The sequence below is a fragment of the Branchiostoma floridae genome, chromosome 13 (assembly GCF_000003815.2).
Source record: "Branchiostoma floridae strain S238N-H82 chromosome 13, Bfl_VNyyK, whole genome shotgun sequence".
NCBI lineage: Eukaryota > Metazoa > Chordata > Leptocardii > Amphioxiformes > Branchiostomatidae > Branchiostoma > Branchiostoma floridae.
The window spans coordinates 8075262-8093223 of NC_049991.1; the positions used below are offsets into that span (position 1 = coordinate 8075262).

At 43.3% G+C, this 17962-nt stretch overlaps 1 protein-coding gene across 3 annotated transcripts in view; it reads left to right on the forward strand.

The window, feature by feature from the left end:
* The first annotated feature begins 15664 nt into the window (after window positions 1–15664).
* LOC118429083 (extracellular serine/threonine protein kinase FAM20C-like) overlaps window positions 15665–17962 on the forward strand; it is a 29282-nt gene continuing 26984 nt past the window's right edge. For 2 of the 3 annotated variants that reach the window (XM_035839447.1, XM_035839448.1), the window contains exon 1: window positions 15665–16781. In XM_035839447.1, the coding sequence (XP_035695340.1) occupies window positions 16216–16781 (566 nt within the window). In that variant the 5' untranslated portion in view covers window positions 15665–16215. The remainder of the gene's footprint in view (window positions 16782–17962) is intronic. The other variant, XM_035839449.1, reaches the window with a different exon arrangement.

Here is a 17962-nt window from a genome sequence, read left to right on the forward strand (position 1 = left end):
GTATTTGACTACAGCAATGAATAAGTGTCATTAGGAAATACCGTCAACATTCCTTTCATGAGATCTTGATCTGTATTTGATCTCTAGGAAGAATACAGTTAACCAGTTTTATGAGGGGTTAGTTACGTATGAGGACATTGTACCTGAGGAAAACTTGGAGGAAGTGACGACTATCTGTGAGACAACCTGGTACGTAAGTGTAAGTCTGTCGTAAAAGTGGGAATAAACTCCAGAAAATCATGCAGATTAGTCATAGGAGTGAGAATAAATTGCCAAGATCACAGATATATCACACAAATCACTACACCAGGAGACAGAAATATTATCAATTTATGGTGCAATTTATTTATATCATTTATGTGACAATCTTTCCAGTGTGTCCGCCTCCTTTTGGATACAATTTGTCATAGACCACAAATGCCATAAGAGTATCGATGGAAATCATTTTAATTATTCAATTCTACTCTAGAAACCTTACTGTATATAGTTATGAACTCTGAAGGTTTGTAATGATAGTAGGAATCTAAAATGTCTCTTCTCAGTGTTATTCAAAAAGATATCATCTAGTAGTGTTTATCAAAGGTACCAGTATATTTCCACGATACAAATATTACTGGAGTACTATGATTTACAAAATACAACCCCAGTATGATGTATGATGATAACTGTAAGAACAATATCAATAACCACAATTATTACAGTTACAACACTAAAATTTCTGATACGAGCACAATGCTGCCACTAACCACGATCATGCATTACATTTTTATCACTTATCCTTGATAAATTCTATGCTGCCAAACAGCCGCTGGTGCGAAGTCTTGTACAAACAATGACTAGGAAACAATCATACTGAGTAGGTTGTACAGTATGTAATTCCATTGAATATGTCAAAGTTTCTTTTTTGAGTGACTGTGCAAAATGTACATGTGGACATGGATCCAAACTGTCTTTGACCATACAAAATATAATCATGGGATATCACATTTGCAAAAAAGCATATTTGATTTGAGCATGGCATTTCTACATAACACACCTAAAGTCTAAGTAAGCATACTGTAATCTGTTTATTCATATTTTTGGTGATCATTGAAGACCACAGTTGTCAAATAGTTGAGGTACAGGCCAGGTCTAGTCTTGTGCCTAAACCCCTGTACCTGTACTTGACTTTACATGTACGTGCACATCCCTAGCGTCAATTAAGCCTTGATGATGCAAATGTTAAATCTTGTGTCATTATACACCACAACAAGACATTTGCCCTAAAAGTCTCAACATGTTCTACTTCCCTATATTAGCAGTAGATTCTGACTCAATTCAACAAGTTTGAATAGTTTTCCTAAAATGTGAAAGCTTTTTTTTTAAATTTTTATCTGTCATCATACTTTTTTGTTTACAACTTCCAGGTAGGTGGGTATTTGAAGCTCTCCCTGGTCTTACTTGGAGATTTCAAGCAAGCGCAATTATATCTGTAACAGTGCTTGTCATCATTGACATCTGCTTACTTTTTTTCTAAACTTATCAATGCTGGCTAATGCTGATCAGGAATTCGAAGATTAACATCCAACATGAAAGCAATGTCTGGTGGGATGTCTTAACCTTGTCTAGTACGCATAATATCCGGGAGTACGGATGTTAGATGCTAGTTTTACTCCACGCGCTCTGATGCATCTTTTTGATAGCTCGCTGGATTTTTGTTTAGAATGTGAGAGAGCCTAGAAAATATTATTTCATGTGGCCAGTAGGACGTGGGCAGAAACAATTGAAGATGTTAAGGTTGTGAGGATTAATTAAAGGGCCTTTTTGGAAAGTTCCCTGCACAAAATTTGCTCAGAAGCGAGATCACGAAGAATCAACAATCGAACAGTTAACGGTCTTTCTGTGAGTGGCCTCTGATGTCCAACGTGTCACATTAATACCTGAATCATCTCATCTGCCATCTTTATGTTATTTGAATGATCTCTTGTGGCCGGTCATGTCATTTGTTATCCTTCAGTCTCCTCCTTGTGGAGATACAGACTTATTCATGGTGTTTACACATTTGTGTAAAGAGAATTAAGCTCAGAGGCAGTCGGCCCTGTGCTGCATAGTAGATTTAAGGATTCAAAATGATGACCTGAGATTGGCCCTGCTTTTTCTGACCATCAGCATTGGTTCTTTCTGTAGATGTTGGGTGTTTTATGTACTGAGGATTCAGCTCTAAGGCTGCTGGCTGTGTGTTAGATGTCAAATTTGTAACATCTTGGGATAGTGGCAGCCTGAACCTGGCCCTGTCCTGTCTGACCATGAGCACTAGTACTGATCCTCTCAGTAACTGTGCTGTTTGTGTGGGATTCAATGATGGCCTAAGACTGAACTGACCCATTCCTGTCTGATTATGACCACTGACCATTGCTGGAGATGTCAGGTCCTTTGGTGTTGTTCCCACACTTCCGTACATAGGATTTGGGTTTAAGGCAGCTAGCACTTCATTATGTGATAGACTTCCAACTGTCATTCATTGACTCTTTGCCTGTGACTGACCCTTCCCTTTGTGATCAAGCTGTTTGTCAATATCTTCATACACGTGATCGTCAGGACCACTGGTCATACCAGTAGTTGTTGTGTTTGTGTTGGATTCAGTCATGGCCTGAGACTGAACCTTTCCTGTCTGATCATGACCACCGGCCATTACTGGAGCTGTTGGCTCATTTGGTTGACAATGTGTCCCTACACCTGCATACATTAGATTTGGCTTCAAGGCAGCTAGCACTTTGTTATGTGAAGGATTTCCAACTTTCAGAGATTGAATGTTTGCCTGTGACTGACCCTTTCCTGCTTGATGAAGCTGTTTGTCAATATCTTCATACATGTGATCGTCATGACCTGTCATATCAGTAGCTGTTGTGTTTGTGTTGGATTCAGTGATGGCCTGAGGCTGACCCTGCCCTGGCTGATCATGACCACTGGCATTCATTGGACATATTGGGCCCTTTGGTTGTGTTCCCACACCTGCATACATTAGATTTGGGTTTAAGGCAGCTACCACTTTGTTATGTGAAGGATTTCCAACTTTCAGAGTTTGAATGTTAGCCTGAGACTGACCCTGCCCTGTCTGAGATGTTGGCTCATCTGGTTTACTATGTGTTCCCACACCTGCATACATTAGATTTGGCTTTAAGGCAGCTAGCACTTTGTTATGTGAAGGATTTCCAACTTTCAGAGATTGAATGTTTGCCTGTGACTGACCCTTTCCTGCTTGATGAAGCTGTTTGTCAATATCTTCATAGACATGGTCATCATGACCACTGGTCATATCAGTAGCTGTTGTGTTTGTGTTGGATTCAGTGATAGCCTGAGACTGACCCTGCCCTGTCTGAGATGTTGGCTCATCTGGTTTAGTATGTGTTCCCACACCTGCATACATTAGATTTGGCTTTAAGGCAGCTAGTACCTCATCACGGGATAAATTTCCAACTTTCAGAGATTGAATGCTTGCCTGAGACTGACCCTGTCCTGTCTGATTATGACCACTGACCACTGCCACAGAAGTTGGGTCTTTTGGTGGTGTCCCCACACCTGCATACATTAGATTTGGCTTTAAGGCTGCTATTACATTATGTGATGGATTCCCAACTTTCAGAGATTGCATGTTTGTCCGAGAAAGATCCTGTCGTTTCTTTTTAAGGTTGTCAATATCTTCATACTGGTGATCATCATCACTGGTTATTACAGAAAGGGCAGTGTTTGTATTGCTACTAGCAGCGTTGGCATTGCGTCCCACAGCAGGACAGGTAGCCCTCCTTTTGTACCAAATTGTGAAAGTGATCAGGACAATGCCAACTACTGGACCACAGATAGAGCCCGTGAGAGTGGCTAGGGGGAAACTGGGAGCAGATTCATGGGAAGTGCTGATGTCTGGATTGTCTGAAGTTATTGTTGTATTGTCTGCAGGGCGTGCTGGATATCCAGCATTGTTACTGTGCCTGTGATAGGGAGAGGTGATGGTGCCATTGTCACAGGTGTTAGATGTTACTTGGATATCAACAGTATGTGTTGAATTCGTTGGCAATTCTTCACATATCATTTCTTCAGGATCGACATCTTCAAGCTTCTGTCCCTTAAGTTGGATGGGTCGAGCGCATAGCATCTTATTTCTCTTTTTCACTGTAGGGAATTCGGTAATATTCAGCCTGAAGGAAACCATCTTACAGTCACAATTCCAGGGATTACTGCCAATATATACACTACGAATAGATGAAAAGATACCAAAAGTCGAAGGGGGAAGGACAGATATCTTGTTACGCGAGAGCGATAGCATTTTGAGATTTGGTAGATTTCTAAACATGCCAGACTGAAGATTTGTTATCTTGTTGGAATCCAGGTCCAACTCTTCGAGATTGGGAAGATTTGAAAATGTACCGGGCTGTAGATCTTTTATCAGGTTTTCGGATAGATCCAAATCTTCAAGCAGGGGTAGATTTGCGAATGACCCAACCTGAATCATTGTTATCTGGTTGGAGTTAATGAACAATATTTGCAGCTGGGGTAGATTTGAGAACGTACCAGGCTGTAGATCTGTTATCAGGTTTTTGGATAGATTCAAATCTTCAAGCAGGGGTAGATTTGAGAATGAACCAACCTGAATCATTGTTATCTGGTTGGAGTTAAGGGCCAATGTATGCAGCTGGGGTAGATTTGTGAATGTACCAGACTGAAGATTTGTTATCTGGCCAAAGCTAAGCCACAACTCTTGAAGCTGGGTTAGATTTTTGAATGTATCAGACTGGAGACTTGTTATGTTGAAGTCTTCCATAGCAAAAAATTCGAGCTTGGGTAGACTTGCGAATACACCAGACTGAATATTTGTTATCGGATTAAATTCAATTAGCAGGTCATCTAGCAGGGGCACATTTACAAATACATCAGCCTGAATCGTTGTTATCTGGTTGCGCGTCAGCCACAATTCTCTGAGCTGGGTTAGATTTGTGAAAAGACCAGACTGAAGGATTGTTATCTTGTTGTCGCGAAGGACCAATTCTTGCAGCTGGGGTAGATTTACAAATACACCAACCTGAATCTTTGCTATCGGGTTGTGTGTCAGCCTCAATACTTTGAGCTGAGAAAGATTTGTGAATGTATAAGACTGAAGATCTGTTATCCTGTTGAAGCTAAGGCTCAACTCTTGTAGCTTTGGTAGATTGGGGAAACAATCAACAATGGCAATACAATTTCTCTCCAACACCAACTTTGATAAATTCCTATACCTCGACAGCTCAGATCGATTCACTGCTGTAATAAAATTATTTTTCAAATTCAACTCAGAGACGGATGTTGGCAGGTTCTGAGGGATGCTGGTGAGGCCCTTGTTGACGCATCTGCAGCTTGATGATGGTGCACAGCTGCAGTTAGCTTCTGGAATGCTGGGCTCCTTCAGCATGATGAGAAGGAAAATCAGCATATGTCGCGGCTTTCTCCTCATGTTTCCTGCCACCTGAGAAGAACATTAAGCTTCTTGAAACGTGGAAGTATTGGGAGCAGTTCTAAATGCTCTGGTTATTCATCTATGAACATAAACGGGACGGGTACGGTTTGGGGCACGACAGTCTCCATCAACCGCCAACGCAGGGTTGATGTCGGTGGCAATGCTTTACCATATCAACCCTGCCTTGCCAGCGTCAGATAAACGGTATTAGGGGCGTCTTGCTCATGAATATTAATGAGCATTCCTGATTTGTCGCAGGCCAACCAACACCCAAATTGCAAATTTTCAACAAACGGTACTCATCAGCGTGTATTCGGTACTCAAAAACCTGTTTATTTTTGCGTGGTATCGATGATAACGGTTTCTTCGTATGTTAGATCGGTTTTCGGTGGTGCCGTGGTTTGCCCACAGAACCGACAAATTTCAAATTTGGTACCTGATAAACAGGTCCGGGCGCTCAAAGAGCTTTGAAACGTTATGTCGTTACTGTAATCGTAAATGCAAGGTCCTTCACATTCAGTTTAGTAAGGCATCGCTTGTGTCACCTCCACTCATGATAAGCAACATTGAACTTCAACATATGAAAGTGATGAAGATTTTGGGTCTGCACCTCCAGGAGGACTTGAAATGGAATACACACGTTTACTCCATGTGCACGAAGTCAAACCAACGTCTATAATCAAACAAGAACTTCCGCGTTCCTGCTGATGACCTAGTTACGGTTTACACCTTTTCCATCCTTCCGATTCTGGGATATGCGTCGCCCGTTTGGCACTCCGGACTATCCACAACTCTCAGCAACAAAATTGAGAAAGTCCAACGCCGAGCACTTCGAATCATCTTGGGCACGAACTACACTTCCTACTCCAAAGCATGTATTCGGCTGCGCCTACCAACACTCAATTCACGTCGAGAACAAAATTATCTGTTAACTTAGCTATCTGTTAACTTAGCTAAACTTAGCCTGCTACGAATCCTCGCATACAGAACTCAAATAGGACGGATCTTACTGGAACCTCGACCTCGGACCGGATGGACTTACGAGATAAGCCTAGCAGAACTGCTTCATTAAGAGTCGCAACTTGGAATGTATTGTCCATGAACAGGGAAGGCTCAGCTGAGCTTGTCGCCAATGAGCTGTCTCGACTGAGCGTCTCAGTAGCAGGCCTCACGGAAGTGCGCTGGCCTGGTTCTGGCACCCACGTATCAAATGACTACAGCTACCACTGGTCTGGCAGGGACGATGGCCAGCATCGCCAAGGAGTTGCTCTCGCCCTAGCGCCAGATGCCTCTCGAGCATTAGTCTACTGGAAACCAGTGAACAATAGACTGCTTCTCGCCCGTCTACGCCACAGCCACGGTAGAATCACCATCATTGTAGCCTATGCACCGACCAACATGGCAGCAGATGAGGAAAAAGACGAGTTTTTCACCCAGCTGTCATCACTCACGGCTGACATCTCCAGTCATGACATAGTTTGGATCCTTGGCGACCTCAATGCCACAATCGGGTCAGACAGATCTGGGTTTGAGAATGCCCTGGGCCCTCATGGAACCGGTACTTGCAATAACAATGGCCTAAGGCTCCTAGAATTCTGCTCCAACTTCCGCTTACGATCGGAGCGCTCCTTCTACCAGCACAAGCTAATTCACAGCATGACCTGGATCAGCAACGACGGCCGCACCAGAAAAGAATTGGACCACATCCTTACCAGCCGTCGCTGGCACACCTCAACCGACTGCCGTGTCTTCCGCAGTGCGGAGCTGGGGAATTCCGATCACAGGCTGCTTGCCATGACAGTCTGCCTCCGACTGAAAAGGGATCCCGCAGCCAAAGTCCAGCGCAGGGTGGATGTGTCCAAACTGAGGTCGCCAGAAGTTGCAGCCAGTTTTCAACTGGAACTTCACAACCGCTTCGCTGTCCTAGACACTGACACATCTACGGACACAGATGAGGACAGCCCAGAGAAGCTCTGGGAGAACCTCAAGGAAAACATCACCTCCGCTGCAGCCAAGGTGCTAGGTCCCAGGAAAAAGAAGAAGAAGAAGGCCTTCCTGTCAGATGAAACCCTCAGCGTTGTGGAGGCAAGGAGGAAAGCTAGACTGGAAGGTAACCACATGGAATCTAGAAGACTCAATGCCAGACGCAACCACCTGCTCCGCAGGGATAAACAGAACTGGGTTGATAACCTTGCGGTGGAAGCTGAGGCGGCTGCCCGTAGAGGCGACCAAGGCTCCCTCTACAGGACCCTAAGAACCCTCTCCGGGAAAACCACACCACCTACTTCCTGTGTAAAAGCCCTGGACGGTACCATCCCAGACACCCCGGCAGAACAGCTGGCACGATGGAGGGAACACTTCCAGAGTCTGCTGAACCGCCCAGCACCTCCCCCCTCTCCCCAGCTGGAAGCACTAGCTGCCTCGGCCATGGAGGACGACTCTGTCCCAACAACTCCCCCGTCTCTAGAGGAAGTTGTCAAGGCCATTAGGAAGCTAAAGCCTGGCCGGGCTGCAGGGGCCGACGGCATCACCCCAGAGTTGCTACTGCATGGTGGACCCACAGTTGCAGATCAGCTTCATCACCTGTTTGCTACTATCTGGAGGGAGGAAACCGTCCCAGCCGACTGGCTCCAAGGTGTCATCCTCCCTTTCTGGAAGAAGGGCCCGAAAGATGTGTGCAGCAACTATAGAGGCATCACTCTTCTGAGTGTCCCAGGAAAGGTGTTTGCTAACGTCATACTTGCAAGACTCCGTCCTCTCCTCCTACGCAAGCAGAGAAAGGAACAGAGCGGCTTCACGCCAGGGCGTTCCACCGTGGACAGAATTCTGACCCTCCGTCTGCTGGCTGAGAAGAGAAGGGAGTTCAGGAAACCACTCTATGCAGCCTATGTAGACCTGAAACAGGCATTCGATTCTGTGGACAGACCGGCTCTCTGGAAGATCCTCAGAATCCTTGGTGTCCCGGGCAAGCTGATCAACCTTCTCTCCCTCCTGTACTCTGCCACCTCTTCCTGTGTGAGAGTCAATGGGCTGTTATCGGACAACTTCAACATCAACAGTGGAGTCCGGCAGGGCTGTGTCCTGGCCCCGTCAGTGTTCAACACAGCTATCGACCACGTCATGGGGAGAACAGTAGCCCAGTGCGCGTGCGGAGCCAGCTTCGGCGATGTCACCATCACAGATCTGGACTATGCAGATGATGTGGCAATCTTGGCCGAAGCCATGGAAGTTCTCCAACTTGCTCTGCAGGCCATGGATGCGGAAACTCAGCCTCTTGGCCTGATGGTCAGCTGGGACAAGACCAAGGCCCAAAGCCTCAGTGACTTCAAGACCCCCCCAGCAGGACTTGTCATCAACTCCCATCCTGTTGAAGTTGTGGACAAGTTCTGTTACCTCGGTGGCACAATTACGTCCGACTGCAAGAGTGATGCTGATATCCAGCTCCGCATCGGCCGCGCCGCATCCGCGATGGCTAGCCTGGACAACGTATGGTCCAACAGGAAACTCTCCACTCAAACAAAGATCAGACTGTACAACAGCCTTGTGCTTTCTATTCTTATGTACAGCGCTGAGACTTGGACACTAACAGGCACCCAGGAACAACGCCTGGATGCCTTTGACTCAAAATGCCAACGCAGGATCCTAGGGATCAGATGGTATGACCATGTCTCAAATACAACCCTACGTAGCCACCACTTTCCCACAAGATCCGCTCTGCCCGGCTCCGCCTCTTCGGCCACCTTGCCCGGGCAGAACCACCTCCCGAAACTGTCGCCCTGCTGAGAGAACCAAACCCATCTACCTGGTCCCGCCCCAGAGGACGACCTAGACGTACCTGGCTCGACCAACTGGCCAACGACCTACAGCAGACTGCCGGCCTTTCCATCGCCGCAGCCTGGGAGGCAACCAGAGACAGATCAACCTGGAGATCGGTATGCAGAGGCGCTACGCTCCTCTTCGGAGCAAGCGGAGCTGAGTGAGTGAGTGAGTTAGCTAAATCACTTGAACAGTCCAAGCTGTACACTTTACAGACACCTACTACCACCTTCACGAGTGGATATCAGTGGCAGGATGACTCGAGCTCGTTCATCACACAAACTTGACACTGTCCATTATACAACCGAACGTTACAGATCTAGTGCAATACCTTATATGGTGCGCATGTTAAACATGTGAATATCCGAACCTGCTCTAGATGTGACTGTTAATTTCTATTGTAAGAGGACTTTTCATTACCTTCGAAGTCAAACTTAATGTATTTTTTTATCCCAACTTGTTGTAATCGTGTGCAATATCTGTAAATGTGCAATATCCGCTAATATGCTAATACTTTTTTTATTCATTGTCTTCTGGTTTTAACAAATGTAACGCGGTAGTGCAATTCAGGGTCTTAATGCTGACCCTGCCATGTGTACCGTGTTGTGTGTTGTGTGACAAGAAATAAACCATTAAATATACTGTAATCTTGTTATTGAATATCAATCAGGGCGCCTTATATGTCGCCCATGGAGAACATGAAGGGGTTTCTCTTACTGGCCGACAGTTGGGTATTGGCCAAGCCCCTAATACCGTTTATCTGAGGCTGCAAAAGCAGGGTTGATATCGATATTGCCACCGATAGCGAGATCAACCCTGTGTGGAAGGGTAGCCCCTCATATGTGCTTTCACCCTAAATAACAATGCAAATTACAATAGTTTTAATGATATGATTGCGTTGATTGTCTGAAGCTGGTTGTTTGAATATTAACGCAGGTTCATAAGGATAGAAATTTATTTCGTATACGGATAATGATAAAGATTGTATCATTATGTTAACTACCGTCATAGATGAACTTGCATTCAAGGATAGAAATGTTAAAGGAAGATGGGCAAATGAAGATTTTGCAGCACCCTGTTTTCATCTTCAGAACTAACCTAATCTACAGACGGATGTTGGTGTGAAGGTTATTAATATTCAAAACGGATGTTGGTGTGAAGGTTATTAATATTCAAACTCTATCATTAATGCCAAACTGGTGCCACGTGGCTATCTTAGCAAGCTAAAGGCTGGAAAAAGTCTGACTAAAGTATAACTATTTAGTTAAACTATTTAACTATTTGCACAACCCTTGATATTTATACACTGACAAACACATACCTTTAATGTCAGTCAGAATAGCTACAGTTTGCATTATCTGCCCTTCGAATATCAACACGTATTATCATGATTCAAATAATCATCCATGTCACATGGTATGGCTCAAATTACACGATTTGTTATACGAACACTAGAACAGGAAAATGCAATTTTCCTAATTCATGGTTGAAAAATGATAATCTACAAGAAAAAAACTCGAAACTAGACCCTTGCAGTTTAGCTGCAGGTACATGAAGATATCAGAAATGCACCTGCCCGGCTTCAATTTACAATTTCCTACGCATGGAGGTAAACTGTGTAAAGGTAAAGGACATATTTTTAGGGTCACATTGTCACGTTTGTTGTATCAACAATAATGGTTGTTTCGAAGCATTTTTCAAAAGAAATGTTCACAAACACGTTGTATCGTCATCATCGTATAGTGACTCGATCATCACATGATGGCTGTATGCCTATTCACTCTTACTCAGTTATGATTTCGTAAGTTAATTGTCTGATTCCTGAAATTGAATATTAACATAGAGTAGGCTGTTTACTCTCTGTTTAACTGTTTGTTATTCATTGTGTTTACATAATTGAAAAAGAATTGTTTACTCTCTGCTGCCTCTCTGTTTTTAGTTACATTTTCACCACCTCATATTAACAGCGCTTACACATTTTAAAAATGTGTAAAGGTTAGGTGTGACATGTTGTTCATTATAATATAACCAATGCTCCCACACCCCGTGCATTTGTGGGGCACGTCGTGTTGCGCACTGATCGGTAAGGTGTTCGGCTCAGACCCAAGAGGTCCCGAGTTCGAATCCAGCCATGCCGCCGGTCTTGTGCCCTTAGGAAAGGCACTTTACACGACTTTACTCACTTTACTCAGGTGGAAATGAGTACCTAGTTTCGGCTAGGGCCGTCCCTCGGATAGGACATTAAATGGAGGCCCCGTGTTCGGGGAGAGCCACACCCCACGCACTTAAATAACCCACCACACTTATCGAAAAGAGTAGGGTCTTTTCCGGTGTGAGTGGATCAAACCTTACAGTCTAGTCTCTGGGTTGAAAAGGTGATAGTCACCTGTAATGTCAATCCTTCCACAAACGTGGTAAATCTCAATAGACAAATAAATAAATACAAAAATTAAAATATGATGAAGCTGGTATGTTACGCCAAAAGGTGGTAATACCGGCTATGTAATTTTTTTGTAAATTCAAATCAAACTCTCGACCCAATAGACAGACCTTTAATGTTTTATTTTTCACAAGCGGATACATACCTTTCAACTCGGTCAGAACATCTTCAGTTGTCACTTTCTGCACAGGAACTTGTGTAGAATACGTTAGGCACCAGTTGCTGCTGTTCTTGTATAGTGTGACCTTCGGTAGCTGATCCGCAATGCCGTGTGACAAACAACCCAAGATTAGTCTTACTTATACGGCGGCTAATATTGTCTCAAGCCGGCTATCTGAATATTGATACTTATGATCATAATAAATATTCTAAATCAGGATGCAGGTCCCAAATGTTTTAGTTGTTTTCTTCATATAACGTTATACACTCGCACAGGTTCACTGCAAATTTCTGATTCACCTGCACTAGCCTGTAGGAGCTATGGATTTTATGGTAGGGATCAAATTCGAAACTGCTCTAATCTGACCTGTTCTAACCTGTGTAATTATGCAGGTGTTACATTCTATTTCGTGCTCAGCAAATGGTTTGTAAACTTTGTTCTTCAAGGACAGACTTTCAGGGTCACATGTTGGATATTCTAGATCTGCCTCCAACAACTGTTGATGCTAAACATTTCAAAAGTTAACAAATGTTGCATCGCCGTCATCACTTTGCACCCTAAAACCTTGTTAGAATCAAATGTACAATAAACTTACCTTTTAGAATACACTACCTCGTATGGATACATAATAATATTATTAATTTATTGTTACGTGGGTTGATTGTCTGAATCCTGATATCTGAATATTTAAAAAAAACATTGAGAAAGTTGTTTACTGTTGCCTTCCCAGATTTTGACTTTTTTTCTACCTCTTTTTAACATGTTATATGAGGAAAATTTGAAATTTTCCATTCTCTAAGTGATCTGCAATCTGCTATCAATATTGTACATAAAAGGGGAAGAGGACATGGAACTTTAGAGGATTATCATCAAACAATCCTCGGCATGTTTTGGCATAATGGTTAGTGTGTATTGGTACAGAATCAAATGTTCTGGTTTCAAACCCCTGACTTCACTTCAATCGGATGTAAATGGGTACCTAGCTTCAAATATGTGGAGGTTCGATATTTGGGAGAGCCATACCACAATGCTTGTAAAGTCAAAATGAATTTCATTTCGTCATGAAGTGTCCTATGTATGATATGTTACGCAAAGTTATTCACATTGCGGTCTAAACACTACAGATTTTACGATACTCGATACCAGAAGTAGATTTGACTCTATCTTCAGATCCGACAGCCCTCGTAAAGCTAAGATAGGTAAATACATAAACGATTGCTTTGTGATTAGAAAAGATATATAGCTGACACGCAAGTTTAGCCCCACCTGTTTGTTTGGAGGTTTTCCTATTATCCTATATTGTTTAGTTAGTAGAGTTTCTTTTTTTAAATTCCGTATTTTAACTTTTTTGTTTGTTTATGTTTGACCATATATAAAAGTCACTGTACTTTCTGCCGTGTCAATAAAGCTTGTCTCTGTAAAAAAAAAAGAGTCGGAGTTCTTCCCGATGAGATTGACTCCTAATCATACTGTAAGTACTGTACGTGGCCTCAGACTGGGACATTGGATGGTTTCTCCGGGGCCATTACTGCCTTGTTAAAGTCGGGGTAGACATTTACCAGACCTGTGCAATTAAGCCCTGCCAAATCTCCTCGCAAATCTCCTTGCTGTGAGGTAGCCGGTGCACACAATAACCATTGATAACCAATTACCAATATAGCCAGTTTACGTGAATGCGTTTGTCAAGATGTAATAGTGCAGTACCGTTCTGTAATGCTAGAGGACACCTCTGATCGTAACTGTTAAAGCGCGGCACTCAATTTATTGTTCTTATGCCTATCTATAAAACTTAATCTTCTCCAACTGTTCATGTAGTAAGAATTCTAATGTAGCATATAAGTATTGTCAACACAAAATCATATGTACTGTAGAAGATAATCTATTTTTGGTAGGTCGGTTTTGATGCATCTTTTACTGTGTTTGGATATGAAGATCTGTGCGATAATATGTCCTTACTATGAAGTGTGAACAGATTATTCCATCCGTAATTCCTGCATATTTAACGGATTTAAAAGAAATCAAATTACATGGAAAAGGGAGAAACTCTAAATTCTCTTTTGCAAGATTGACAGAAAACAGCCGATGTTGTTCAGGTGCCCGATTGACTACGCTGAGAATAATTTGCCAGGGGAGTTTTGCTACCAGAGGTCAGGAGCTGGTCTTCCGAATTTTACGATCCCTGTATCCCGTGGGAACGCCTGGTGGAGGCTACGTCTATTGATCCTTTGAGAGCAATAGCCTCTTTTCATTGAGAAAGATATTTCAGAAGCTGCTTTGTCTTGCAAATGCATCATACCTTAGGGAGAGTTGAACAATATCGATTAGCACGTTACGATGCCACTTGGGCATAGAGCAACAGGTGGCCTGCTATCATAGCATAAGTCGTCTTTAGTGGCATCCCAAGGCTTAATTGGCACCTTCATTTATCTCTCAGAGCCAACGTCACACGATAAGAAAAAATACCGAAGATTATGAGAGATGGCAAATATATTTTTGGCAGCAATATTCCATGTGTTCTCTTTAATAATAACTGCATGTTTTTCTAGTTCATTATAAGCCGTTCGCAATTCATACACCCCCTCCCAATGTGATTTTGTATTAGATTTTCAAGCGAAATGTATGACGCCCAACTGTCGGGAGATTTGAATTCAAAAGTTAAAATCTTGTGTACTTTTTGTAGACTTTTTGAAACCGTAGAAGTGAAGAATGTCAGGTAAAGTGCCTTTCCCAAGGACACAACTTTAATTAGCCAGGACCATCACATGAAAGATACTCATGAACTCTCGATCCCGTGTCCGGGAGCATAGCCACACAGCCATCCGACGCCATTGGGTATTATACATGTATCATTATTTTCACCCTCCCCCCTCCCCGCAGCATTGCCGTTATTGGATTTCTTTCCTTTTGTTCTTTGACAGCCTAAGGAATTATAGAGAGTATCAGACAACCGCAGGCGGACTGTATCTTGATTAACGTCCATTCTTTATTGACAAGCTGTCCCATTGTCAATAAAGCTTTTCAAACTCTGAATAGGAAGGGATCAAAGGGCAAATAACTTCTGAGCGATATTACTATCATGACATAGGCACTTGTTTTTTACTGACGTTTGTCGATGGCAGATAACTGAGTCGAACCAAGCGAAGGATGTTATCTGATAGAATGTTCTTGGTCGAACAATAGCAGAAGATGTCCGAAGATCAAGAGCACATATGCATGTTGTAAGCTTGTTTCAAGTTAGTAAAACAGTAGCCTCTTTTACAGACTTCTGATCCCGTCGATTTTCAGAATTTGCAATGGTTCACTATGCCGAAAAGGGACTGTATTCATCGTTCTTGTGGTATACCGGTAGAACTCCCTTTCCCGGCATAGAGATCATTGAGAGCCTATGTTGAAACTGTTAAAACAAATGAAGGAATGAGAAACTGTGACAAGGAAAACAGAGAACTCTGTCCGCTGTCCAACAGCGTAAAGTACAATTAACTAGATGTTGGTGGCGAACATTGCCGCCAAACTGCCTCTGCAGTTCCAGTACATGGTGCTAGGAGGCCCAAAATTACAGCGATCTATGCTTCACAAAAAACAAAGCAAAAACGTAAACACAGCATGCTGAGTGCCAAAGATACCAATACATGAATTCCAGCGGCAGCACCAATGTCAGGGGCGAGATCAGCCAGCTGGAGATATATTTTGTCTTGGCAAGTGGTGGACATTGACCAAGTAACAAATTTCACAATGCCCAACACGTATAAGTGGCTCACACCCTTTACCCAATCAGCACGCATTGTCACGGGGTCAAAAGTCAACCAGAGCTTGGACAAAAAAACACCCCGTATCTTCACAAACTACCAGTCTCAGCACCTACAACTACAGGCTAGAGGTCTCTAACTAAAGCTATGTCGCGTCGGATCTTACTTTGACGTTGTTATGATGGGTTTAGAGATTCAGTGTTTTGTTAGAGCGGAGAGCACGAGATAACAGGGCGCGGTAAACCCCCAGGTGTGATCAGACGACCCCGTGTGCACACGATGTCGTTTGGCAAGCTTGAACTCCAAGGACACCACCTCAGCTGCTGTAAGAAGTTTACAATTCTTCTTGTCTAGTGTCCACAGCGCTTGGATTTTCCTCAGAATCTCGTTTGTATTATTGGATAACCCTTCATTTTTTGTGGGAAGCACTCAGAGCTCCAGGCGTGGGCGACCGTGAGAGCAGGGGATCAGAGATCAGACGATAGGAACCAACTCGCCCAGGCTACACTGGTTAGCTTCTAGTTCTACCCCGAGGACAATTTTATTTCACGTTTCTCTGGGTTTTGTGGAAATTTTTTGGTCAGAAACCATGAAGTTGAAAGCTAGGTTGGTCACGGGGGTTTTGTTTATCACGCTGGTGGCTTGCGGGTTACTGGTGTTGAACGGGAACCTCCGCGTTGCCGTGGAGTTCACGGCGGATCCCGCGGCGGGGCAGGGCGCCGGCCGCGCCGCCCAGGGTGCCGAGACGTCCCGGTATGGAGGCAAGGCCGCGGTGGGACCAGCCAACAAGAAACTGTTAAACGAAGAATACGGCGTCAACAGCAACGTAAGTAACGGCTTGAGTGCTATGAGCTCGGGACAAAATCCTAACAAATCTCCAGAAAAAGGAATCCACGAAGAAAACAAAATCGTGGAACGACCACCAACGGTTGCTCATAAACTGCAGAGCACCGTCCAGAAAAACAGGACTTCCCAGAAGACAGGCATCTTATATACCGGCTCGAAACTGAGACGTCTCTTCCAAAATCCTTTATACAATATACCAGAACGTGTGTCAACAGCTGACTATCTTCTAAAGCCGGCTAGGTGGCTACATGCGACAGCAGAAGAGAGAAAACATATCAAGTTGGGAGAGAACAGTGGAGAAGATGACAAGTATGTCTTTCTTTCTATTCTACTCTTACTACCAACCATATTACTGCTCAGCTTCTAACATTAAAATGTCAGAAATATGAAAAATGTAGCTGTGATAGTGATAACACTGAAGAATTTATAGACATGTGTTTGAGCAACTGTGATATGTTTGTATTTCTGTGGTAGCATTTTTTCCTGCATCAGCAGTTTTGTAAAGAGTAAACAGAGAGGTTGCCATTGTGGAACAACTTAGGAAAGGTTAGATAACACTGCAGTTCATGTAAATAGCAAGATGTTTGATGTCCCTTGCAAATTCTTGAGTGAGCGCATGTATGTGTGTTACTTGTGACAAGTTGTGTAACAGTGTGTGTGTTTGTGTGTGTGTGTGTGTGTGCCGCACATGTGTGTACATCTACATATTCGCATGTGTGTACATACTCTGTACGTGTAATGTTACTACATGTCTGTGTGTTAATTTTGTGTGACCGTGTGTGTGTGACTGACTGCAAGCGATTTTAAGCAATCAAGTGTGTGCAATCATGTGTGTGTGTGTGTGCCGGTGTGTGTGTCATGCACATGGATACCTAGTAAAGTAGTATTACAGTCGCAACTTTTTTAGGGGGTAGTACGGTAGTACGTATTTCAACAAACAGCATGGTTAGCAATCACTACACCGTAATTTGCCAACTTGTAATATTATACGCAATTTCAACATTCATATCTCTTGAATAAGATGAAACACTATGAACATTCTTATCTACAGCAGCACGGCGTACTAAGCTGTCTTTGCAGACAACTCCTCAGGCATTCTGGAAACAGTTTTCTCTAAATTACACGTGATTATAAAGACTCAGCAAAAATTCCTATTGTATGTAAGGTTAATGTTTGGCACACCTCTCCTAATAAGTAATATTAAGTTTAATTTGAGGGAAAATGCAGTAGAAACTTGACTTTAGAGACTGCATAACTATAAATCTATGCCACGTATTGAGGTATATTGTAACTTATGTATGTAGACAATTGCCAATCCCTGACCAGGCATGGCAGAGTTCGCCACAGTGCACATGACATTGGCACTGTTAGTGATAAGACTGGGCAAAGTCCAACGAACACAATTACATTTGTGTACTCCTCTCGGGTCATAACTTTTCACCTACTAGTGCATGTACATGTAAATCTGTGCATGGCATTTAATGACAGGG